The sequence below is a fragment of the Lates calcarifer genome, linkage group LG3 (genome assembly GCF_001640805.2).
Source record: "Lates calcarifer isolate ASB-BC8 linkage group LG3, TLL_Latcal_v3, whole genome shotgun sequence".
NCBI classification, from domain to species: Eukaryota; Metazoa; Chordata; class Actinopteri; family Centropomidae; genus Lates; species Lates calcarifer.
The window spans coordinates 7881273-7909108 of record NC_066835.1 but is presented as its reverse complement, the minus strand read 5'-3'; the positions used below and the strand labels follow the sequence as shown (position 1 = coordinate 7909108).

General features: G+C 41.6%; 1 protein-coding gene across 2 annotated transcripts in view; it reads left to right on the top strand.

The window, feature by feature from the left end:
• col8a2 (collagen, type VIII, alpha 2) overlaps positions 1-27824 on the top strand; it is a 46349-nt gene extending 18525 nt beyond the window's left edge. For both annotated transcript variants that reach the window (XM_051065856.1, XM_018666796.2), the window contains 2 exons: positions 18186-18377; positions 22443-27824. In XM_051065856.1, coding sequence (XP_050921813.1) covers positions 18215-18377; positions 22443-24346 — 2067 coding nt within the window. In that variant the 5' untranslated portion in view covers positions 18186-18214 and the 3' untranslated portion in view covers positions 24347-27824. The remainder of the gene's footprint in view (positions 1-18185; positions 18378-22442) is intronic.
• The last annotated feature ends 12 nt before the right edge of the window (positions 27825-27836 follow it).

The following is a 27836-nucleotide window of genomic DNA, read 5'->3' as shown; positions in this document are numbered from 1 at the left end:
CCTTCAAAGTGACTGACATGAGATTTGACCCTATGACTCTTTCAGCTGCTTCATAATTGGTGACATTTCCTAGGCCATAGTGGGTCACACTGTGTGCGCAGTTGGAAGCAAGGGAGCGGTGATGGTCTGGTGGCTTTTGACTGACAGGTGCTTAGCTGGTCGGCAGATGCCGGTTGATAAATGTTAAAAAAATGGAGAGAAAGCAGGAGGTTCAAAGGGAAGCTTAGCCGTTGCTTGCTTTTACAGTGCTATAGGGTCACATTCCACCCAGACACAGACTTTTAAATCCTTCCAGAGATGTTAGAGCATGAGGTGTGAATGGATAATGGAGGTTTTTTGCTCAAGTGAATATGTCTGGAGTGGAAAACCAATATAGAGCTGTCAGAGTGTGTTGAGTGTGTCAGCTTGGTTGAGAGGAAACAAAAGCCCTCCTTCATTTCCCAGCCATCTTCGGTCACTAGAAAAGAGCTAACAGTGGGCAGACAGAGGGCGAATAACTCCAAGGATCAAGCCCTGTCTAAAAGCTGTGGCAAAGAGGCGGGCTGCCCCATACCACACAACTCTTCACCTCACCCAGACTTTAATCTTCATCCCACTTTGATATCAAAGACAGAATCACTAATGTGGGAGGAATGGAAAGGGGGGGGGTAGAAAGAGGGGGAGTAATGGGGGAATAATTGAGGAATATGGTTTCCAAAGCTGTGTTATTTTTTTATGAAGCTGAGAGACGTATTCAAGTCTGGAGATCAAACGGTGTGGTGCTTTTTATGTTCTCAGACCACAGTGAATGAAGGAGCTGAGGTTTCCCGCAGCGGCCTGCTCTGTGTCATCCGAGGAACTCGAGCAGCTCTCCCCTTCCCTGTCTACCTCTCTTTCCTACTTTCTCTCTCCACTGTCTGTCCAGTTCTTGCCATTAAACTGCTGTGTCAGTTGTTGGAAGTCAGTCTGGACTTTGCTTGGTTCAATGGAAGCCATTCAAGTACCTTAATCAGTCTGGCGATTATATCTTTTGTTCTGACAGCTAAAATGGCACACTGTTACGTCTGCACTATTGCCTTTTATTTCAGTATAAAGCAGAAAGACTACCTTTACAAAGCATTAGATAAATCACTGAAGAACTGACTGACTCATTTTCTGTAGCTGTTAAAGTATCAGGTGTTTAACACAACATAAAGTCTGCTGTGTAAAATTTGACAGATCATTAACAAGGGTGTATCCCAGAGGAAATGGCAAATTTTCTCATCAGCGATTTCAGCCACACACACACACTTGCACGTAGGTTGGAGCCATCTGCCTGGGCAGGGCAAGATCACATAGTCACCCTAATCTGACTCACTGTTGCCGACCCACGGTATTCCGACCGCACTTGGCCCGGGTGCCCCGTTGCTCCACTTTGCACTTATTTGCCGACAACTGACAACTCGTAAACAAACTTGGTGAAAGTGGCCGCTCAACACCCACTTCTCCCTCAAATCCCCTCTTCATCCTTGTCATTCCTTATTTTGGTGGGTCGATCATTTAGGTTTGTTTGGAGTAATAACACCGAGACTCCCACCCTTGGAGGGATTTAGTTCACTGGAAGGACTGAATATGACTTCATGAAAGTATACCTTTCACTCTGTCTTCCTTATTAATGCTCCTGATTTGACCCTTTGTGTGTCACACTGCACAGAGGAGTTATTGTGCTAGAGTGAATGTACAGTAATTTAACTTTTTGTGACTTCTTAAATCTTTTTTTTTTTGCCACTTGGGGGCAGCAGAAACAAGCTGTGAGCACACTGACTTTTTTAAAATCACTGTTTAAATATAGCCAGTTTGTTAGCAAACACTCATATTCCCACTTTGATTCATTTGGAATCTGGCCATGTAAGTATGGGTGAAATATCTGGCTTTTTAGCTGCTAACTGTTCCACTAAATTCACCAGTTAGTCTCCAATGGAAGATGTTTAAGAAAGTTGAGAGCCAGAAGACAAAAACAGCAAGCTGAAAATCGCCATAAAACTCAGCAGAACTGAGTAACTCCAGAGCTGGGTGATAATTCTCTGCAAGTGACCTTCCATAAACAAGTAGTAATTTGATCCAATGTTGATATAAAAATAATGACCACAGCAGCTTTAAATAGAAAAACTTGTGAAGTTCAGACATAACAACAGCTGCATCACCCAGATGTTTCAAACTTACAAACTTTTTTTTTTTTTTTTGGAAGAACACGTGCACCTTGAGCTTCCTGTGAAGACAACAGGACCAGTCTGTGTCTGTTTTGATTTATTTGCCCTGGATAGGCTCTGTTTAAGGAGCCTGGCCTCAGCCACCTCTCAGCATCTCTCCATCCTCCCCCACTCCTCCTCCAGTGTCCAAGGATGTGTCTCATTCTCGTGTCTGTGGTGTAAGTTTTATTCCTCTCTAACTCTCATATTCCTCCCACCAATCCTCCCGTCCCCTCCAGCTGCCAAGTGGAGACAAAGAAGCTGCTTCAGCCCTCCTTTGGTCTGGTGATTATCTAAGCGAGGGCCCATCAATCTAAACTAACTCCAGACTCTCAAGAATGTCCCCTTCTTCTGGCTGCCAGGTTGGAGATAAACACATATCTGATCTCGAGAATCAGCCCTTAATGAACCATTAGATGCATGCGGACTGATGTAGCCCCCCCCCAGCCTTATCATAACCGCCCAAACTGTACGCCGTCATGCTAGATGCACTGATATAATCTGACTGAAGCACTGAGCACAGATCCCACTGTTCAAAAACAGGAAAAATACTTATGCAGTGTTTCCTTATTTCCACCTAATTTCAACCATTTGCTATATAATGCATAATGAGAAGGTTATTACTGAGTCTAGCCTCGCAGAGGTTGAATGTGCTGTTTTATTGGCTCTTGGCAGCCCTGCAGGAATTCCATGAGGCAGGTGAACAAGGAAATGGAGTTCATTCAACACTACACAATTATCTGAATGTTTGTTGTCATTAAATGCTCTTTTGTTTTTTTCCCCTCCTTCCTGATGAACCGCACTTAAACTTGACATTGTGGGGAGCAGACCAGACACTTTTACAGCCCATTAAACATAGATTGGTCCTGATTTTTTGGTGTGTTTACGGCAGTAACAGATGTGCAAATAATTCAGTTTCACTCAATTAAAATCATACTCTGATATGTACAATCCCCCAGATAGCTTGCAGACATTTCAGAGGACTTTAAAAGTCATATCCAGATTATATAAGTTTGCATTATTGTTATGCAGCAAGCTCTCTGTCTCCCTAAACTGTCCCAGACTGACAACATCGACTGACGCCGCCTTTGATCTTCGTCATTATATCTTGTCTCGTAGCAACTGGAACATTCCATTGTGGGTCTCTGATCACCTCCTGATGACTGGGCCTAAGAGATAAGAGAGGAAAAATGAGGAGATCTGTTTTTAATATAAAAAGGAGCACTGATGAAATCAATCACACAAACGGGAACTGAACAGGGAGTCACCCCAATCGCGATTAGTGTCAAGAGAGCAGAGGAGTGCTGACAGGAAGGCAGGGAAAGTCAGAGGGAGACAGTGTCAGAGAGACAGAGAGATGAAGGAAAAAAAGATGTCCTTCTCTCTGTCTGCATCCTAGGTTTTAGGGAGGAAATAGGGAAGACAGAACTCCAGCTCCTGCAATCTATATACAAGCAGTCTCAGCGCACAGAGAATACTGGCTGATCATCCCATGTCGTCCACTCTGAGTGCCAACTTTTACTCTGTGGCAGGTGATACACAATATTCCTTACTGTGTAATATTAAACATTAAGGACATAGTATTAGCCAAATGTTGTTTTAACAGCACTTGCATTTATGTATATATAGGTACAAATACGTATGTGGTTGATTTGTCACATGACATTTGTTAAATGCAGAGACATGAGCCCAAGAAAAAACGTGTATCATTTCGCATGGTATCATAATATTGAGTTAACCTCTAACGCCTGTATCTACAAGGCACTCTTCCTCTGACCTGCTGCAAGCGTGGACTGACTCATCTCTCCTCTCCTTCTCTGGCTCAACTCCCACGCTCCACACTCCAACATCTGCACTTTTTCTGTCCCTCGTTCACCAGGGTTCAGCTTAACAGACAGGATGATGCGCAGGACATGATAGATGAGAGGGACAGCCAGGACAGTTGCAGTGGTAAATGAGATAAAGTTATGCAGTGGCGTTGCTGTAGTAGTTGTTGTGTGGAGTTGATAAAACCGAGTGGTGTTGTTGTGAGGTAAAAGTACATTATGGCCTATGTTTGCCAATGTGAACGTTTATCACTGGCTTTATTTTTGAAAGCGAGCCGATTATATTGGCTGTGGTTTTTCTGTTGTCTTGGCCTGGCTGCAGATCTGCGGCGTCTCGTTTAGCCAATTTTTGCTTCCTCCTCTTCAGTGTACAAAGTGTGATTATTGAAACAAGGCGCAGTGCTTCTGGCAAACCAGCACGTCTCTGTCTCCCTTCCTTCCTTGATATTTCACAAACACGTCTGTGGAGCCGAACTTCATCTCAAGCAAATTAACAAACAGCACGTCCAATTTGTCTTCTGTCTAAAATCAGGACTATCTTAGCTAATGAGTATAAATAAGCAGAATATGATTTCAGATACTTTAATGAATATGCTGGCTGTTGCAAGCTGTAGCAGGCCAAAGATTTTTTTCTTTTATTTTCTTCTGGAAACTTTACTGTCATGGTATTGCCAGATTTACATGTTGGCCTGTTTCTAATTGACTGGCTTGGAGAACACTGTGTACTTCCACAAGGAAACATCTTTATTACCTTTGTGAGGTAGCTACTTGTGACATTTTTAGTGTTGAGGGATTATTTCTTAATTATGTGATTTTCAAAAAGTTATAGACGACAATATACGGAAGAGTGACAAAGTAAAGGAAAAACATAAAGTGTCATAGTAAGATGTTGGGCCACCACAAGCCGACAGAACAACTTTAATGCTCTTTGGCATTGATTCTACAAGTATCTGGAACATTCCTCCAAAAGATATTCCCTCATTTTGTGTTTTGATGATGGTGATGGAGAGTGCTGTCAAACCTAAATCTCCCATAAGCGTTCAACTGGGTTGAGATCTAGTGGCCATAGCATATGATTCACATCATTTTTATACTCATCAAATCATTCAGTGACCTCTTATGCCCTGTGGATGGGGGCATTGTATAATGTTTCACCACTCATTTTTCAGTTTTTTCCTTTAATTTGTCATCCACTTGTACATAATACCACTTTTATAATATAATATCATCTTTTAAGCAAATGATTCATACATCCACAGCTCTAAGCTAAGTCTGGTGATATTCTATATCTCATTATCAACAAATCCCATGGAAAGACCAAAACTAGGGAATTGAGAGTACTAAGTATCAGTATTAAGTATTGTCCCTGACATAGCCAATTCCTCTGTGCCATAAAGCTGTCTGGTGAGTCTGAAGAAAACACACACTCACTTTAGATAGTATCTCAGTGTGAACTCACAAAGTACATCAGACATCCAGTAATATACAGTAGTGTAAAACAAGGCCAGGCATAATCCCAGTTCCTCACTTGTCCCCCTCCTCCTCAGAGTGTCTGACACCTCCCAGAGCTGCTAATACTGTCTGACCTGTGCTTCTCTCTGGTGGCTCCTATAGCCTTCATATGGCCTGGCGTGGGCCAGGCGTCTACTACTCCGACAGGACGTATCACTCGGCTTTCTCACAGTTTTTACATGACCCCGTGGGTGCACGTCAGCAGCCAAACAGCTTCTTTTATGTGTTTCATACTAGAAAAGCAGACTGATTATGACTGCGCAGTTGTAGCCACAGTAAAAATCTCACTTATCACATGCTTGCACCACTGACACTTCTCTGTTTTAACTACCTTGCTAGATTTTTTCCCTGCACTGAAATTGACAAGATATTGGCAGATGTTTCCAGTGCTGTACTCCACATTTGTGTCAGTGGCTTTCTAAAAAATATCCTCTCACTCTTTGTTTGATGCCATCAACTGTAATTTTGACACCTACCTAACAATTTATTCTCATTTTCTAATGTCCATTCCTCCCTGCACTCTTGCCATTTAGATCTTTCATTTTGTCCTGAATCTTGCAGCCTGGCACCATCATTACAACTGTATAGATAGAATCTGTATGCACACACACACACACACACACACATACACACTTATACACACACACATACAGAGCGCGTGTTTATACAGCCCAGCGGTGGATTTTTGGAGGTGTGAGGCCAGAACTGGCAGGGTCCTTTTATACAACCAGCACTCTTAGCCAGCAGCTAATAAAGACTTGCATTGATCCTGATGGGTGGGGTGGGCTTCAACGAGGACCACAGTCAGAGGGGGCCATGCACTGTATGCTGGTGGTCTGGTTACTCTCTGTGTGTGTGTGTGTGTGTGTGTGTGTGTGTGTGTGTGTGTGTGTGAGAGTGAGAGAGAGAGAGAGAGAGGCACTTTGTAGGTTCTTTTCTGCTGGCTAACCCTGGAGACTGAAACACCCAGCTGGGGTTAGCGGTGTTTTAAGTGAGTGATCAATCAAGCAGAGGCCAATGAACAGTTAATGGTCCTCAACTGGGATTCAAACCATCCAGTGAATTTCCATTTAAAACTTAGTGTGAGGAGGAAGGAGGGAACAAGTGATTTCTGGACAGAGAGGGATTCAGCACATTTCTTTTTGCCCTTTAGAGCTGAGAGAGGGATAAAGAAATACAGGAAAAAGTGTCACAGTTTAGTTCAAAATACCCTTTAATGTGTTACATATACACAAGCAGTTAGCTGACTGCCTTGCCTGTTTGATCCAATCCCTAAACCATGTTATAATAGGTCTTATATAAAGACTCCCAAGTGCTAACACACTACACAAACACTATATTAATCCCTGCTCCCTCACACTATTGGAAAGACAGCAAGATAATTGCAATGGTGTCCAAGAACTCACAGCACATCCCTTTATCCTCTGATGGCTCTGTGTCACACTGTCTGAGCCCTGGAGCAACAACAGCAGGTTACTTGCAAGCTCATTTCCTGGTAGTTGCTTTGGGTTTTTTTTAAAAGCTCACAATGCATTTAGTCAATCCCTTTTATTGTTGATTCTCAAGAGGAGTTCACACTTGATGAGGCCTGAGAGAAATTGGAGAATCTACAGTTACTCAAATTTAGTGGTTTTATTAAGTCATTTCCCTGATGTGTATTTTTTTCTGTCTGGTTTTGAAGTAACCAGACAGAAATACAGAAAAAAAGCTTTTAAAGACACATACACAGGCACCTCTTCTTACAAATGAAAAGGTGAATTCATAAGTAATAAGACACACTCTTACTCATTTTGATACACTTAATGGTTTTGCAGCTACAGCCTCACTTGGTCTGGTATGACCATTAGCTTATGGTGGCTAACGTCTCTGTCTTGTTTGCATTAGTCACTTCACTGACTCACTGAGTCTTCTGTATATGCACAACATTAAATTTTTGCATGTCACAGATTAACATTTCAATAATTTTATCACAGGCAAACACACTGTACCACACCAGGAGACATGTTTGTGCTCTTGCTCAACTCGCTCTCAGTCAGGTTGACTAATTGCAATGTTTTTAATGGAGCTGATTCAAGAAAATCTTTGAAAATGAATGGAAATTCAGTGCGCTATTAACTTGCAATTGCCACTTACTTGTGGTCACAGTGGCAACTTTTCAGCTGTTACATGGCCTCATTTTTCAAATGGAAATTTAGTGGTGGCATCCCTGGCGTTAAGTGGTAACTACATCACCGTTTTTGTACTGCACTTCCCACAGTCTCAAACCATGTCCTTTTAACATGTACTCTAAACAAATACTGTTTATTTTTGGCCACTTGCATCAATAAAACATTTAACACTGCTAGGTTTGATAAGTTTGATAAGTTTTGTTGAATGAACAAAAAGAGTTTACCAAAAAAAGTGTTGATATTCCATAAAGCAAGGTATGGTTAAAGTGGATGTATTGACCCTCAGGTCACTGGAAAGATTTAAGTTAACTTAGCAGCAAAACTGGTTACGTCCTACACACAAAATTCACCGGTGTGGATCTATCAGAAATCATGCAGCTGATACTACGGATTTAAAAACTGTTGGTTCAATATTTCATATCAGGATATTCAGGAATATGGCTCCAAACCATGGTAGAGTGGGATTCCTCTTTTCCTGGTCTGTTGTCTGCTTTTTTGGTTGTCCGCCCTGCTGCCTGTGCCAGAGAAGCCCATTCAGATGGAGCCCAGTCAGTCTATAGTCCAGTAGCCTCCAGCACGGAGGCATTTCAGCTCCTTCAGGGGGATTTGACCAAGATTTCCTGCCCCTTATTAAATTATAATCTCCCTTCTACCTCTCCTCCTTTCTCTCCTTCTCTCCATTTCGGACAGAAAAATAGGCCTCCCTTTCTGTTTTGCTGCCAACTGATGTGTGTCTTTGTGCGTGCGTGACGCGTGCGTGTACGTGTGAAGCTGTTTCGGCTGCCAGCGGAAAGAGTGTGCTGAGATGATTGGCGGGGCACGCATCTGAAGTGGGTCAACAGGGAGCTCAAGAGCTAAAGCTTTTACTTTCTTCTCCCTTTCATTTCTCTCGTCCATCTCCCTGTTTTTCTTTCTGCCTGTCGTAATGACTTCATGTCTTCTTCGTGGCCTCTTGCTTTCTCCTCCCCCTCTGTTGCTTCAATCTTGTTTATGGTTATAAGGTGCTCATCTCTTTTTCTTCTTCCTCTCCCTGTCCCTTGACACAAGTTTCCATCTCCCTCCATCACCACCAGTGGTAGCCTTTGACAATGTGATCTGTAATAGCTTAGTGTTTTCATGGAGTGTCAAATTGTGGGATCCTTTGATAGAAACAGACTACCAGAGGACTTTTCTGGGCTTTTCCCTCCTGGAAGTTAGCCCCAGCTACGTGCAGCTTGGGACTTTTTCCAGTCCTGGCAAAAAAGAATGGAACAATTGATGGTGTGCGATTGTTCCCGGTTTAGCCCCCTTATTTCAGCTCCCCAGAACATTTCTCACCTTTAGAGCTCTGAATCTTAAATAGACCCATGCACTCCCTCTCCACATGGGCTTTGACTCCTTGCCATAGCCAGCTTTGCCTTAGGATGAACTGCCACCATGAATATTTTGACACACAGTCAGGAAATAACAAAGCTGTGTTGCAGAGAGCCCAGTGCAAAACTTGTTATGGAGAAAATTGCGGTTGCTTGTTTTGAGCTCTTTTCTTTGTCTCAGTTTTGTCAGTTTTCTGTGTTTTTCCCTGGCCTGGGTGTCTACTGCGCATTTTAGAGGCCCCATCCTGGCGGACACAAAGCCACCCACCCAGAGAGGGGAACAAGGCACAGAAATGCAAGACATAATGCAGACCAAACCCAACCCAGTACATTAGAGCGCCACAGTACTGCGTCCAGTTCCTGATCATGCACAACGCCGTCCTATACATCCACTGAGCAACTGACTGTTCACTTAATCCTACCCCAAAACAGCATGGGGCTCTAATAAGACCAAAATACAAGAGTTGTCTGTTTTTCAATCAAAAATACAAGTGTTTTATAATAATGTGTAAGGAATGGACTAAACTGTGTGTTTATCTAATCTAACATAAACTGCAAATCTTAAACTTCCTGCCTACATTTGGGGCTTGTCAGTAGCCAACATGTTTTTCGTGGGGTTACAGAACATGGTAGTGAAATCCCAAATAGGGACTAGAACATCTACTGTGTGATGCTAGTTTAGTTTATTTTATTTGGTTTGGGAAGTATACACTTAAGAAAACCCTGCAAAACCCCCATTAGATAGCAATACACTTCTCTTACAGTTGAACATTAAAACATAAATCTAACCACCGTGTTGCCTGTCCATGTATGTTTTTCTGTTGCAAGCATTTGAATCATCCAAGGTTATATTAGAATGACTGACATTTTAATAGCATTTTTGTCATTAATGTGCCATAATACTAATGATAAGTAGCACTAGCCTGCAAAACAAGAACAATGCTGCTGCTTTATTTCCATGTCTTCTTCATGGATCTGCAACTGGTGAGTTGATGGTTACTTTTTGCTGAGGACCTGTAACCTTTAGCTTCAGTCTCTTAGCATGATATACCATATATAACCATCAACTGCATCATCACGAGTACTCCTTTTTAAACGACTCAGCTGGAAACATTATAATGTTAGCTGGTGCTAGAGTCTGCGGGTTTTAGCATTAGCGTTAGCTCATGCTAACTGCAGCTGATAAAGCGTCAGTCATTGTTTCAGCCTACAATATTCATGTTTGTCAGCTAAAAATCAGAGGTTGCTTTTGTTTAATTCTTTGAAACTTTTTTCAAAAATGAATATGACTTTTAAGTGATGAACTATTACCTTTGCAAACTGCATATGTACTGTGCAAGAGTGGGCAGAGTCAGTTTTACTTCCTGTGGCCTTTGCTGTCCCCTTGCACTCCCTCTTTCTCCTGTTTGCTCTTTTCTTTTCTTCTCTTCAGACCTTCACTGTTATGTTCAATTAAGAATAACAGAGAGTTGAGTATATGTCAGTACCAGTGGACTTACAGAGAGGGAAAAAAAAACACCATGCTTGGTCAGGTCTTGGCAGCAAACAATAAAAGTATTCACACCAGCAATGAGCGGCGCAGAGAGCAGGAGGCTTAAGGAGGAGAGAATAAGAGGAATCGGAGAGGGGGAGGAAAGAGCCGGGGTTGCCAGTCGAGACAGAGTGGTCTTTTCTGATTTACAGGAGATTATATTACCATGGGTCCTCGAAGTTTTCCCTTTTGAGGTGAGGTCATCTCCACAGTGCCCTCTAACACAAAATATCCTGTACGGTTATATATTCCAATACACAAATCTCTGTGTTTGTGTTATTTTAAAACTTTTCACATGATGAGAGAATGATATGAAGCCAGTAATGTCAGTTTTTGTGTGGACGTTTGCTTTCAGTGGCCTGTCTTTCTGCACTGAAAAGTAGAACATTTATTGCTGTGGAAAGGTGGAAGCAGATTGGCCTTTATGAGATTATTTTTTTTACTCTTTCCTCTCAATTACCTAATCAGGCACTCATATTGAGTTTGGGTGCACCGACGGGTCAGATGGAAAGGTATAGCTGTGTCTGTCTGCCTACAGACTCTTGCTTTCTCCCACTCTCAGCTCTCCCATACTGTACTGTAACTGGCTTCTTGACAGGTCAGGGGTTAGTCTGGATGTTTTGCAGACTTTCAGTCTGTCTCCCTTGGCTTCATTCTGAACATAAATGCTTCACAGAAAGATGAGGTGATAGAGCATGAATCAGTGAAGCAGTAGGGGGGCAGTCTTGTTAATATATTGTAATTAATACCTTTTCACTGGCCTGAAACAGCTCCAGCTTGGGGCTAAAGAGCAACTGAGGGTCACCTTTAAACACGCATGCAGTTTTACATGTGTGAGGTCCTATAGGTTAATAATTCTGTGACTAATTAGCCTCACTTTGACTGCTTCACCCTTGTCTTGAATACCTGCACTTTCATATGCACAATCCATCTCCCCCTCCATCTTTCGATTAGCACATCTGCTTCTGCACTTAGATAAGTGCCCAGGGGTATTAAACATGTTCCTCTGAATGAAGTCATCAAGAAATGAAAACGCTCTATCTGACCTTTTTACTCCTTTCCCCTCCCCATGTTCTCCTCACACCCCCTAACCTGTCTCGCTCCCCACACCTGCCACCACCTTCACTCTCCACTGCCTTCCTTGTTCCCTCTTTAACCATTTCACCAGCATGAACTCACCCCTCTAACATCTCACAGTCCTTTTCACGCCCGCTCTGACCTTCAGGGATGTTAGGAAAACACAGCCCAGCTCCAATGCTACCATTGGATTGATGACTCTCTTTTCCTTCATCTCTTCTGCATTTTATGTGTTTTTTTCTCTCCTGAGGCACAGTTAGGCCTCTTTCAATCCTATCTTCAGTTCACCCTTGGTAAATTTTTGACTGTTATCCTTTGTTTTGACAAAGCAAGCAACAACAAGCAAGACAGATGACAGACACAGGCAGGCACGACGGATTCACAAAAAATGAGGATGTGATTGAAGGCGTGTGCTCCTGCACTTGAGCAGGCAAGCACTGCATGTGTAAAGTTGAAGAGTGCCCCTTGTGTCATCTGCAGTGCAGATATATATCATCATTATTGCTACCCAGAGAGAGGAGAGGGAGAGAGAGAGAGAGATGGATGTGTGTCTGTGTGCCAGTGACCTCCTGAGCGCAGGGTGGGCTGGATGAAGAGACATTGCGCAAACACACCCTCTCTCTCTTTGACTCTCCATCATTTTCAGGCTCTCTCTTCTGATAAATGAACATGTCACATGCCATAATGGTCCTTTATCTTCTGCAAAGGATTTCCATAAGATTTTGGAAACTTGCTGCAAGGGTTTGCCCTCATGGACCTCACTTTGTGCATGTGAACAGCATCACGTTGAAACAGCAAAGGGCCTTCCCCAAGCCCACTATGCCTAAAATATCATTGTATATTTTAGGTAAAGCTGAAGTGATTTGTGGCTTATCTGTTTGGTCAGTTGACAGAGAAGAAATTTCTGTTTAAGTCAATTAATTGTTTCAGTCACTTTTATCTTATCTGATAGTAAACTAAAACATTTGCTTTCTGAGCTGCTTGTTGGACAAAACAAGCAAACCTTGGGTTTTAGGAACTTGTGATGGGCATTTTTCACTATAATCTGACATTTTATTAAACAAGTGTTTCCAACAATTGAGAAAATAAGTCAATAAGTTGTTGCATTAAGTTTTGCTTTAATTAGAACTAGAGGGCCTAGCCCAACCATGAACAGTCCCTTACCAAAGTATACTAATGTAGTGGACGGGGGTGTCCACATATGTTTAATAGTATAATTATGAGCCAATTTCAGTAAAAGATGGAAATTTTGGCGTGTCTGTATATTAGAGAGTTGTACTGTGTACTGTATGGTGTAATTGTATGTGAGTAAATGTGTGGTCACGTACGTGTGAATCATCATATTACAGTATACATCATGTCTCGACATTAAAAAGAATTAGTTACAGTACTTCTAACGACTTGGAAACACTAATAACAGAACATAGGAGCTTTTATTGTGGCAGTGCAGATGGGACTTTTCCTGAGAAGCAACCAAACAAAACCTTCAATACACTTTCCAGCTGGTGGCAACTGAAGTAACACGTCAATGGCTCATCATATATGCATTAGCTTTGCGGTCACTTCTATATACACACACATGGACACATTATGTTAAGAGCCATACTGTTTCTCCAGCGCTTATTTGCACAGCGTTGAGTAATACAGGCTGTGTTCAAAGCAAACCAAAAGCTGTGACCACTATTCAAATATTATGCGGTGAGCTGACACCAGAAAGGTGTAATGGTCCAAGTGCCACTCAGGCTGAAAGAGGGATTACCTCATTCAAAAGAAGGTGATTCTCTAAATAAAACCCCACATGCTCAATTTCCTCTCCCCCTCAAACACACACCCACCCTCAGACTCAATAAGAGCTGTATGGCTCTGGCTTCCAGCATGTTGTGTAACTGCTGCGCTCACTTTCTCTCCTCTCTGTCTTTCCCTCACTCTCTTGTGTATGTATAGAACAAGGCCTACACACAGGTCAATGGTCAATGGAGCTCTGTGTTGTCTGGAAGTGACACCTTAGTAGTGTTTGGACCTGCTTGTGTATGTTTAAAGAGTTTGCCTGGCGTGTGCAGGTGCATGTCTTTTCACTACAAATCTGTAAAATCCGTTAATACTCATATGTCTAGACTACAGATTGAATAATAAACCACAGATGTATAAATTGAATTTACTTTAAGTGTGCCTTTCTTCCCCTCTGGTGCTGGAAAGTCATTTGTGCTGTGAAAGGGAAGTTTCCGACATTTGCCTCTTGAATTTACAAGAAGAGAGTTTGGTGAAGGAAGATGGCTGTGGTTGAATAACCACATGACCGCTCATGTGGGTTCATGGTTGCAGTTAGGAATGGTTATGGTCATGGCTGTGGCTAAGGTTTGTCAGGATTGGATGAGTCAGCTAAAATATGTGGTTGGGATTTTAAGTGCACTTCTCTGCAAGACCTGTGGTCGTAACCAAACTATCTACCCATTATGGACCTTGGTTGTTGTTGAACCATTTGGTGTTTTTATAAAAGCTGGCATTATGCAGTACATGATGTTCAGGTGATGATTCCTCCACTCAAGGAGCGGCTCAAGTATTCACCACAAAAACAACCACCTCCTCTTCCCTCCATGTCACTGAATCCTCACACTCGGTGTACCTATAATCTCTCTGTGGCACGTGGTTTAGGAAATGCTTGGCAGTCTGGATCCACATATGTACCGCTTAAGGGAAGTGGAGGCAGAGCACCTTCAACCTCGCCTCCCCAACGCTGTTGATTTCATTAGCGGGTAGACGGAGCAGTTAGGGAAGTGTGTGCTTGGCTTGAGCTCAGCTGCGGTGTCTGTGTCTCTTCTGCCTGTCTGAGCAGGCCACTTGAGATGCTGCTGAGTATGGGTTTGGAGACTGTTGAGTCTGCTTTGGCGTCCCGAAGCCTTCGCAGATTAGAGTTTGGGCTCTGTTAAAATGGCATCCAACACATGTTCAAGAAAGGCGATGACTGCAAGTTTCAAGTTTGGTCTGTGTTCATGACTCATATTACCAGGTGGTTTTGGAGACAGATCTGTGAGGTATACTATGTGTGGGAAAGTGGGATGTCTGTCTATGTTCTTTATGTACACTTGCCAACATGTGTCTTTGCGTTTGATGTGGGCATGGATGAATTACTGAACAGGCCTTCCAGGCACAGGCCCAAGGACTGAAGAGGCCCTTTTAATATTATCTGGCAACCAATAACAATCCAATTTGTTTATTTTTTTTCCTTCATATTGCAGCTGCATGACATACTGAAGCTATGATAATGTTTAATTAGACTACAGTTAAATTACTGAAAACAATTAAACTTGGAGCAGCAGAGTAGTCTACTTAAGAAAATAGAATCTGTCTTTCAGGCTGTCCTTGATGGTTATGTATAATATTTATATGTAGTATTTTGTAGTAAGTTGTTTTGAGAGTATGGTTCACTGGTAAAATGTCACTGAAAAAGATACAAAACAATTACAGAGAGACAAGAAATGTCCTCCAAGAGCCAAAACATTTCAATTAGATGCTAAATGACCACAAAGAGAAGCAAAACAACTTTAAAAAGACACAATATGACTATAGAGAGACACAAAATAACTACAAAGAGACATAAGATAATTTCAACTAGAGGTACAATGACTACAAAGAGACACAAATCCCTGCATCATTTGCTGCTTGTCTGAGTGTCTTGCTACCGTGTGGGTGAGAGGCCTTTTACATGCCTGTGACCAAAGGCCTATTTTCTCATAGTCTGTCCATGGGTGTGGGTATCAACATAGCATTTCATTTGACAGCTGTCTGAAATGGGAACAGCAAAGTGCTGACTGTAAGAATGCAATAGTGGAGTTGGTGGCGCCCTTTCACACCTGAGGGTCAGACTCTCTGTTATTTCCTCATTAAAGCTACTTTCTCTTCTGCTGTTTCTTTCTTTGTGTATTTTTGGATCTGTTACTGTTATGTGTGTGGTGATTCTTTTCTCAGTAAAATCTGTTTTATATAAAGTGTCATTCAGCCTGCCAGACGTGGCTTTTTCGCTGTAACTTTGGATGCTGCTCACGTTTAATGACTGAGGGAGGCTTTGATTCACCATTAGCTCCTCTCTCTTCTCAGACCCAGGGTTTTGTTATGCTTTGTTTTGAATGGACTGATTTTATGAGAAAATGCAGGAAAATTAACAAGTTTGACTATTTTCAAGACACCCTGTGCAACCACTTACCAGAGGTATATTGTGTTCTCATGCATACTGAGAGTATGTGTCTTGTTATGTGGGTGTTCTTGTGTGTGAGAGCATGTACGAGTCTCGGTCCAGCAGTGGCCCATGGTGGCCAGCCAGAGAGGATTGCGTGAGATTTTTTAACAATGTCTGCAGAGCTTTTCAACAAAAACATTTGATAAACAGATTTTGGAGGTCTCTGAACTGCCTGTTTGCGTCTGATCCCTGTTCATGCACAGCTTCTGTGTTTTAGTGTGTGTTGCTCTGGTTCTTCAGAGAGTTTGACGCCTGCAGAATGGTGGGCATCCAGAGCCGCCTGTTAAATTACATCTGCACCAAAACCACAGACCCCCATACCAGACGAGACTCCCTGCCAGCCAGCCAGCAAGTCGGCCAAAGACCAAACATTACCCTACCAATAATGGTCTCTCTCTTTCTCCTGTTTATTTCCCTGAACGTCTTTGTCTTTGCTTTCTTCATTTTTCAGAAATTAAGCTTTAGTGTGAAAAGTTTAGAGGTGACTTTTTGCTTCATTGTGGAAAAGACTCCAGCAACACAGCAACATAAACAAGCATAAACAGACACCGCAGACACAAACACACATACACTTATGACTAATTACAAAAAAGCTAGCTCAGAAACCTAGAGAAACACTTTGGTAAATGGCTGTAAAACAAGAATTTGACTGCCTAGCTATGTAGTTGCTAAGCAATCATGGACGACAGTGAGAGAAAAGCTGTAAAACAGACCTGATCTCAGCACACATGGTGGCAATGAGCACACCGTTTTTCTCAGTAGTTGCAATTTGAAGTCTGCTGTGAACTCCCAGATTACTCCCAATCCCTGCTTCCAAATAACTGCAGTGTGTAATTTTATGTCAATTTTCAAATTAGAAGATGTCAGATCATTTTCAAGTTATAAAATGTCAACTCATGATCGTGTAACACCTGTGCTTCAAAATAAACTTTCAGAGAGAACTCTCCTCTACCTAATGCAATTCAAACTGAGTCCATCTTTGCAGAAACAAGCAAGCCTATGTCACACACATAAAAACAAGGTTAAGGATGTAAGTGATTATTTTATCTGATCAGATGACCCAAAGTAATTAAGAATGATGAAGTATATCTATGTTGTGTCTTATCTGGTTAGCAAAATGACGCTTAATCCAGTCCTGCAGACGATATTCTGTGTCAATTAAATCCCTACATTCCTGGCAGGTTAATGGAAAGAAACTTGCAGTGTACAGTTTTTCTCAGCTATGCACCATTTTCACTCATCTTCAGACAATTTCCATGCCTAATGTGAGTGTGACATTTTTGGCATTAACTTCTAACAGTCATCAGTCCACAGAGAGCTGAGGAAAAGGGCAAGTTGGAGTGGAAATTTTTCCATTTTCTCACACCATTTCACCAAGCCAGTCGTGGAACACTTACATTTGCTCACTTACGATACACAAACACACTAACTGTCCACTGGTGGTTTCCTGTTCGCACCTGACCACGGTTGTGAAAATATTTGGCAGAGAGCGATGTGGTCATTTCTTCCTGAAGTAAATTAAAGTCAACAGGTCTACCTGTCAAAGTTTCTGAGGGCAATCTAGACCAAACACTGCCCCAGCCAAGTACTTACCACATACTGTACATGTGGAGGAGTATTTGCATGTTGTGTTTGCACATATAAAACTTTAGGGATCATTCTAATTTCTCCTTCACCCATGCTGTAGATGTGGAGTGTCTGTCTTCAACAATAAGTGCATATCAGGACATACGGTTGTATCTGCTTTTGTAGATACCAGCCAATCTTTTATCCCTTTATTGTTGGGCATATGTATAAAGCACTACCCATGCTTTTGTGCAAGAAACCTGTTTCCTTGGCTTCATTGGCTTCATTGGTTTGGCCAGCTGTCTGTGGCTGGCTTGGATGGAACATAGACATACTATGCTTGGTGCAGAGAAAATCTAAGACCAAATCTTCACATCAAAAAAGATTTAATATCACTGCATGCTTTCAAAATGCTTTATGTAATTTAATACAGTAATTTCAGCCGACAAACAGTAAATGCGTGTTTCAACAGGGTAAATTACTATGTGCCTTGTATCTATCAAGCATTTCAAACGAAGCGTTTTTCCACAAATGTGAGGTATTGTATGGTGTTACATAGGTGCAGTAAAGGATAATAGCAAGGTTTCAAACTTACATCATAGTGGTTCCATAACTCTTTATCTCTGTGGGTGTATGTGTAAGTGATTTCCAAAATCTACAGTGAAGCCCATGCTAACAAATATCCCCTGCCCTCTTTTTCTGTTATGTCTAGTTCTTTGTGCGTGACACCTGAAGCCTGGGATGCTGGTGACCATGCTGTTGGCTCCTGTCTGTGTGCTACTGATGCTGGGGGGGCGTGCTCTCGCTGGAGGCTATCCCCCCATACCCCACATGAAGTACATGCAACCCATGATGAAAGGGCCTATCGGACCGCCATTCCGAGAGGGCAAAGGACATTATGTTGGTGAGTAATCTCTGTGTAGTGTAGTATATGTGTATCTCTTTTACTTTAATGTCTCACTCAGCAACTCTGCAAGTCAGAGAGCTACTTACACACATAAGAGACAGTCCACCGGATCAGTGGAAGCATTGATACTTTGAACTGATTCAGCGAGATTTAACTCTATGTCTCTGTGTTGCACTAAGGTTGAGCATTCACAAATACATTGTATTTTTCCAGCTATTTACAAGTATAATACAGGTATAAAATGGCCATTAACAGAAAAACAACCTTCCATGTTTGCCACCATCACAGTTAAAAATGTAACTGATATTGAGACCACCCCAAATCCAGGACACACTTGTGCATTAAAGCCACCGGTTTAGTGTTTCTCTTCAGGCAGTTAAATGGCTCACTTCAAGTGTGCCTTTCCTTGCGCTGTGGTTCAGAAGCATTTGGCAGATTCTAATGGAGGCCTGAGTGCCCACTGAGCCAGTTGTTGCTCCTGCCATCTGGATGGTGTTACTCCACTGTTTATCACATGTTCTTCAGCTGTAAGATGGAGGAGAGAGTGTGAAGGAAATAGAAAAAAAGATTAAACAGAACATCCAGGCAAGGGAACTGGGAAAAGAGGGGGTGGGGGGTGGGGTGGCAATAATCATCCTGAAAAAATGTGCACATTGTCATCGCCATCATTATCAAATTTGCCTCAAGCTACAAATAGGAATTCTGGATCATATAAAATGTGCCTTGTTTTATCAGAGGGCCCTTCTTCAAAGTAAAATTCAAAGCAAATGAGGGGCACATTTTTAATTCAGCATCATAAAATGATGTTTGACAATGAAAAACTCCAGAAGTTGGATTCAAATCAAATTCAGTGTTGACATTTAAGCTTTAAATCCCTCACAGAAACATCAAAAACCTGTTAGAACTATTTAAACAGTCTTAAGTTATGCTTTCTGTATGTGGCTGGGTCAAGACTTAGACTTGGATGAGTGAAACTTCATTTGGTTCACGTGAATGCAGTGCTTTTACTACCACTCAGTGGTCACATGTCCACATTGCATCACAATTGAAATAATCTATCAAACATTTTTATTATAGTATGTAGGTGACTGTTAGTCACAGCCCACTAGAATACAGCTGTATGAAAACAGGTATTTAATGTATAACTTCAGCTTTTGATTTGAAGAAATAACCATACACATCTGTGTCTTTAAATAAAGGCTACAACTTTCATAATATCTACTGTATTAGGTGTGGAACCAGTATGCTGCAGTGGTCTTTTATCAGCTTTTACAGATATGTCAGAACATTTTTTGTGTGCTATTACACAAAATAGCTAAATACATATAGCATTAGTATTTTACTATCAAACAGACCACGGTTACAAAATGGTACACAGGGTATTGATATTTGATGCCCCACACATAGGACTTTACTAGCGCAATAATTTGAAGATATTTCTCTGTCTAGAGACTTAAAACTGGGGCTATAATCTTCATTGTTCATTTTAAAACAATGTTTTTGTTGGATGGATGGAAAAATGAAAAAGCATAATCTCTATTCTTATAACCCCTAGTGGTGCAAGAATGTAGTTTGGCCAGAGGGTGGCACTCTTACTCGTGGGCAAATCACAAGTTAAGACAGGCATTAGTAGGACCCTAGAAAGCCCTAGAAACCTAGAATGAGCACAACCAAAACCTCATTACCTCGCACAAAACCTAGGTGTGGAAGTGGAGGTAAAATCCTACACACTGACAATGCACAGACAAGATTTTTATTTTAATGCCTGCCAAAGTTTCTCATCCTAGAAAGTACACTTTACTTTCTGCCTGATCATCTTGTTTTCCTCACCCTGATTGTCTTTTCTGTCTTTGCTGCATCCACATATTTTAGCAATAAAGTTGGTGGGTAAAATGTAAGCACAAACAATAGGAACAATGGCCCTAGCCCTCAACCCCAAAAAAAAGATCCAGTGTGTGAGATCATATGATCACTTGATATAAAATGTATGTGTCCTCTTGAGCTTTCCATAATATTTTTCAGGTTTCAGACAACATGATGCAGGTCTACACAACATAAGCCCATAGATGATTGTTAGAGCATTACTGGAATCCTATTACCTATATGCTGTGAGGGATCATTAAACCTTTCTCAGCATTGTGTTGTATTTTATCTTTAAAAGGCTGCATTCTCATTACTTGCCACTAGGAGGAAGTAGTGGTCCTCGGTTACATTATCCAATGTAATGGGAATTGCAACTTGAATTTCCTTGAAAGATTGTTATCTCATTTATTGCTGCTGATGTGCTCTTGAAAAAGACACCTGTGGCATTCCAGTGATCAATTAGAAATAATACAATCCTGTGGTTATATTGGCAGCTCACAGGTTAAGGGGGGCCACGTACCACATACTTCAATGTGTTTCTTAGGATATGGTTTAAAAATGCAGAGAAATTATTCACACAACTAAGAGAAGAAACTGGCTTGGATTGTCTTTAAAACTGAATCTTCTGAATCTCTTTAGTGGGATAGGCTGGCTAAAGAAGTGGTTGTTCCTTGATGAACAGAATAACGGATGAGCTGTCCTCTGGCCATATGACATGTCTTGAAGAGTAATATTTGGGCACAGTGTTTCTGAGATGGGGCAGTGGAACAACAAGTCATCAGAAATTGACTAGGGGTTATTGTTGTCTTCTGCAGACCAAGCTTATGTTCCTGCCCTTTCTGGCTTGGCTGTGTTCTGGCTCTGCTGTGCTAGGAAAGAATAATGAGACAGTTTATGACATGTGGCATACTTCCTCGGTCTAGTTCTCCCTCTGTTACTCAATCAAAAAATTTACATTTTACAAATACTCCCAAACCCAGTATGACCACCATATCATTCAGCTGGAAACAGAAATAATAACTCCTTTACAGTTGTACTATTACATAACAACTGCTTAACATGGGGACTCATAGAATACTGTCTTGACCTGTAAATGGATTCACTACCCATCCAAAATATACTGTCTGTGCTGAGATAGCCTTTAGCCCCACACAATCCTGTGTGAATCCTGAACAAGCAGTTATAAAAAATAAATGGAATAGTTGAATTGTCAAAAAATTATAATGCTTTCGATGGGAAAAGGTTGGAAAGAAACAAAAAGATATAAAAGTGAATTCAGAGGACTCTCTCCAACAGACTGCTTTCTGATATTATGTTTTGATTTTCAAGATTGACACTTATATACACTTGAATAATGTAGGGTACTTAATCTTACATACCTTATTTTTAATGAGCATCTAAATCCAAATACTGCAGGTCATGGTTCAAAAATATAAGTTTATAAGCTTAATTTATTCATATCATATAAAGAAAGGTTTTTAATTTATTAAAGAGTAACTTTGGTAACTATATTGATGAATGATTTCAGCCATCTTTGTTGGTCAAAAGGAAGTCTGAAAATATGTCAGAATTTTCTCGATATCACACACATTTCTCTGCTGATTTCATTATGAATTGGAATGTGTGGAAAATAATTTGGCTGATTAAGAGAACCCTGAGGCACTTATTGTAAATTATCAAAGAAGGTGGAGCTAAAACAATGGTGGTGTGTCCTCCCAAATGTATCTACAGCAGAGAAATGTATACACTAATAAAATATCCCTTTCATTTCCAAATGCCGCCTTTTGCGTCAAATGATATTCTACAATATGTTTTCTTTTCTTTTTTTTGTTTTTTGTTTTTGACCCTTTTGAAAGCCTGACACTCTTACTACTAAGTGGCTGATGTGCTTGTCCAGTGTTATAACCACTTTTTATTGTTACGTGAGAGTGAAACCATGTTTCCCTCTGAGTAGAAAATTGGTTGTTGCCTGTACAACAGATGTGAGTTTCGCGCTGTGTAGTAAGGAATTGCATCTTCAACTTTTTTGTAATCTCTTTGACCTACAGCAATTTAAAGACTTGATTTTTTTTATTTTTCTCAAAATGCATATAGTAAACTAGACACATACAACTACTGATCTCATTCGCATGTTTTATCCTTCTTTGTTGTTTTGAAATACATTATTTTTACTAAAAACAGGATCATCTCTTTTTCTAGATATGCCACCCATGATGGAAGTGAAGGGGGAACCAGGCCCCCAAGGAAAACCTGGACCAAGAGGCCCACCTGGGCCACCAGGACTTCCAGGAAAACCTGGACTGGGGAAGCCAGGTCTCAATGGCCAGCCAGGCCCTCAGGGGCCTTCTGGCTTTCCAGGAATTGGCAAACCTGGTCTACCAGGTCTCCCAGGAAAAATTGGGCCAAAGGGGATGCCAGGGCTTAATGGTGAGGTTGGCCCTCGTGGTGAACCAGGTCCTAGAGGTCCTCCAGGGCAGCCTGGCCTCCCTGGCCCAGCTGGCCTGTCTCTAAATGGGAAACCTGGGCTTCCAGGCATCAGAGGCCCCCCTGGGTCTCGAGGAGAACCAGGACTAAAGGGTAATGCTGGCCCACCAGGTGAGCGTGGGCTTAAGGGTGAGAATGGAAATGGGAAGACAGGGCCTCCAGGTATAAGGGGTCCCCCTGGGCTGAAAGGCAGTCCAGGACCGCCTGGTCTTCCAGGTATAGGCAAACCAGGAGCAAAAGGTTTGCCTGGACTGCCTGGTCTTAAAGGTGATCAGGGACTCCCTGGGGATCGTGGAGAGCCAGGAGAGGCTGGGGCTCCAGGTCTACAAGGTCTCCCAGGGCCAGTTGGGTTAGGGAAGCCTGGGCTAGATGGACTGCCAGGAGCACCAGGTCCTCTTGGACCAAAAGGTGAGCCAGGACCCAAAGGTCATCCTGGATTTCCTGGCACTCCTGGCTATGGAAAACCTGGTCTGAGTGGGCCAAAAGGAGAAAAGGGCCATAGTGGGTTACCTGGTCTTCCAGGTGACAAAGGTGAACAAGGAATGGTAGGCCCAATTGGGGAGCCAGGTCTTGATGGACAACCAGGACCCCAAGGACTTCAAGGCCCAATGGGACTCCCAGGAAAACATGGAATGCCAGGGCAGAAGGGAGAGCTGGGGCCCCAGGGACCTCCAGGACTGCCTGGCCTCAGAGGTGACCAAGGCCTCAGTGGACAACCTGGAAAACCTGGCATCCCTGGAGAAAAAGGCATCCCTGGGCTTAATGGTCAGATTGGAAAACCTGGACCCAAAGGTGAACCAGGGCATATTGGCTTACCTGGGAATCCAGGACTGACAGGTGCTCCAGGGGTTAAGGGTGAGACAGGGTTTATTGGGACTCCAGGCCCCAGGGGCCAGTCAGGCATTCCTGGTCTTCAGGGGCCCATGGGTCCTATGGGGCCACAGGGCGCTCCTGGCCCAAAGGGTGAACCTGGACTTCCAGGGCCTCCAGGACTGGGTAAGTTGGGAGAGAAGGGAACTATAGGTCCCCAAGGTCCTCCAGGGAAACCAGGTCCTGCTGGGCTTAATGGTAACCCTGGCCCTCCTGGGCCTCCAGGGCCCCCTGGTCCTCCAGGAAATGGCCAAACAGTTGTTGCAGGGCCAACAGATTCACAGTTGGAAGGGGATGAAGTGCCAGGAGACAGAAAGGGGTCTGTGTTCAGTCAAGTTCCACTCTCTGCCTCTGTAGCACCAGCCTTCACAGCCATCCTCACCACACCCTTCCCTCCCTCTGGTATGCCAATCAAATTTGACAGGACCCTATACAATGGGCAAAATGCCTACAGCTCTGCTACTGGCATGTTCACTGCTCCTTTATCTGGTGTCTACTACTTTGCGTACCACATGCATGTAAAGGGAACCAGTCTGTGGGTGGCACTGTACAAGAACAATGTACCAGCCACCTACACCTATGATGAATACAAGAAAGGCTACATGGACCAGGCGTCTGGCAGTGCTGTCCTGGAGCTGAAGGAGGGTGACCAGGTATGGGTCCAGATGCCCTCGGATCAGGCAAATGGCCTCTATTCTACCGAGTACATCCATTCCTCCTTCTCAGGATTCCTGCTCTGTCCCACATAACCCTGTCCTCTCCTTCAAACATGTTCCTGTATTGGCACCTCAGAGCAGCCCTAAACCTAAAATACCTGCAGCCATAATAGAAACACAAAACCCATAAAATTCTCAATATCATTGCTATCATCTTTAAATGTCTCACCCACAACAACATGAGTGAAAGAGAAAACAAACTTTGTGAATGAAATACGGAAAGTTTTCAAAAAAAGCAGGGGATGGAATTTCATACTGTGTTCTTTGTTTCAATGTCCTTCAAATGTGTGTTTTGGGTTGTATTTTATGTCGGTGTTTTTTAGCTTATATTATTTTAATTATTATATTGTCATAATTTTATTGTTATTTGGTCCTTGTCATCATTGTTGTTGTTGTTTATTGGATTCAGACTATTAAGTGCCTTACTTTGTAATGTGCTAGTAACAGACCTTCCCATGTGACTGCACATCCTGCCCACATGCTCTGACATCATAAGGACGACATCACCAGACCCCGGGAGGTGATTGGTTCCTCTGGCTGCAGTCACGTCCCCCTTGTGTTCTTATTTAAACCGTGAATACTGACATAAAGAGCAACAATACAACATAGAAAATATAGACAAATAATAGCAAAAAACACATTTGGTGCTGTAAAACAATTACCTGTCATTTTTTGTTTGACCTTTTTGGTACTCTAAACAATTGCCTCTTTGAAATCTCAATGACATTAAGTTTTTGTTTTTATTTTGAGATATATATTTTGACATTTGGCATAAGCATCTCTTGGGTGCCTATTTCTTTGCATCTTTCTGAATTTAGTAGCTGGCCATTTAAAATGATGGGTCTTTGTCTTTCCTATAATTTAACATTTAACTGTCCAGAAATACAATCCAAGAAAATGACCTCACAGTATTAGAATTATTAATCTAAATTGCCCTTTTAAAGAGGATCAACAATATCATGCAAGGACGATGCCTTTTTAAACTATCAAGAGAATATTAATTGAGGATGATGTATATGTATACAGTCAGTGTTTACATGCCATAGAATAGATACTGAGAGCAACTGCAAATGGATGGTAAGGACACAACTAAGGCTGATCGATTGCCCGTTACCTTGTATTGATCTCATTTTCCCCATTTGCACTGCAAATCCCATCACTGTGTCACAGGCATCCTCTTCGAATGCTCTGACCATGACATCACTACTTTCTGTCAGTATACTACCTATTAATAAATCAGTATCATATTAACATTCCAAGTCAATAATCTGTACTGCCATACTATGAAAGCCCCATGCTGACCACATAATGCAAAGATGTGAAGATGCTGTACTCATTTCTGCTTACAAATAAGAAGACAAATGGATAACAAATCAAATAGATCCACATCTTCCTTCAATGCAAGTCTCTCTGTGACTTGTTGCTGGGCAAATGAGAGCAATTCTGAATCATGTGTTGTTCTGAATGAAAAGACTTTCCAAACCATTGTGTCAAAAATAGCTGAATTATTATTTAGCGTAATGGAACATCTGCGGCTACAAGGACAGGATGTTTCAGAACTGAATAATGTCAAAGCATACAGCTGGAAATGAGAATCGATCTGCATTCACTCTATGAATAAGTAAAGGGACTTGACTGAGACCCACAGGTTGTGAAACACAGGTTGTGTAACTTTTAACAAATCCCTGCCAGATTTCTGGGAGAGGTGGTGGGCCAGAGGTGAGAGCTGTGTATTTACTCATTTCTGTTGGATAAGGCATTAAAGATACATGCTGTGTGTGTGTGTGTGTGGCATGTGCGCATGTATGTGTTTGTATGTCCTAGTAGGTGTACCTTCCTGTCTGTCACTGTGTCAATATGTGTGTGTGGGTGCGCATGTCTGTGTAGTTGTGTCACATTATCCCCCTGGCATTCAGGTCGTGAACACTTCAGCGAAGATAATAATAAACTTGAATGAAGTGACAAAATGTTAGGAAGCGCTTATAGTCCTGTCAATGTTCCACAAGAAATCTGACTTTAAAATGTTGTAGCATCTCTTGCGTTTTCAAGAAAGTTCCACACACTCTAATGGTGCCTTTGCAAAGTAAGGGAACAGGTGATGAATGTAATGGATAGATTATGGGAGAGAGAAAAACCTGAAATCGACATAATGAAATGAGAAGATAACATTTCTGGTTAACACTGAGTGGTAAATGTTTTTTTTTTTTTTTTTTTGCGTATTGCTCCAATGAGTGGCATAATGGTGTGCAATAATTCTGTGTTGTACCAAGTCATGAACAAAAAAAGACATTCTGGGAAGTGTCATTACTCAATGGTTGCAGTTAAAGAAGATAGACGATAAAAAAGTTTGGGCAAAATTGATGTGATTTAACAATGAAAAGTCAATGCCTATATTACCATCTCTGTGTCTTTACATGCCTCAGCTCAGACAGGAGTCCAATCTAACTTGTGCCACCCAAACACTTATCATTACACTGAATTACGACTACCTTACACCCTGATGGAGGAATGTCAGTGTACAGGAGGATTGTGCCAAATATTGAGCTTTGCAGTCAGAATGAATGTATACTGTTTGACTGATTTTCAACACTCTCTACAATCCATGCTGTGTCACTATACATAAACAGTAACTTTTTAAGTTGCTCTGGACAAGAAGTGCTATAGGACAAGGCCTAATCAGTATTTTACACCTATGTAATGCAAACAGTGCACTTGCTCTTGCCCTTTTCTGTTCAATAACACAAATACACCTACAACTGCTATGTATCATTATTATTACGTGAGTCTACAAGACAGTCCAAGGCTCGTTATGTACTGTATGTTGCCTTTTTTTTGCCTTCTTTTTTGTTGAACATATGAAATGGTGATGTGAGTTACATGTGGCTAATACTCGCTGTCCTTATGTTTTCATAGACAATGTCACTTGCTTGCGGAGTTTGCCTACTGTGCAAATCATTTAACAAGTGTCAGTAAGATCCATGTACCGTCTCAATCACAAATTGCTTTGAAGTGTTTTCTGTTTTTCTTTATAAAAATTGAACAAAAAAAATAATAAAAAAGTAAAAAAACAGCATTGCTTCGGTTTCTTAAGGGATATTTGTTTGTTTTAGTTTCAATAGATACAAACGGCCATTCCCATTTGCACATGAAATTAATGAAGATGTATTTATACATTTATGATAATTTAATAGGGATGCCAAAACCGACCACCGAAGCCTAGAACGTATAAATGGTATTTAACAGCATTGATGAGTTAAGAGCATTTACAACATGTAGTTAGCATTCTAGTGTTGTTTGTGAAGGATTATTTGTGGACTTTTATTTTCTATTTGTGTAATGTACAATGTATCAACGTATAGGATTTTTTTGTCATACAAGGCTATTGCGTGCACTCTATGCAATAGAATTTGGGTATAAAATGCACTCTTTTTGATTGAAAATGTTTGTCTGCTTATACAAAATCTACAGTACTTGATTGTATTGATACCACATCAATAAAAAAATTCTTGTATGTTGGTGTCAG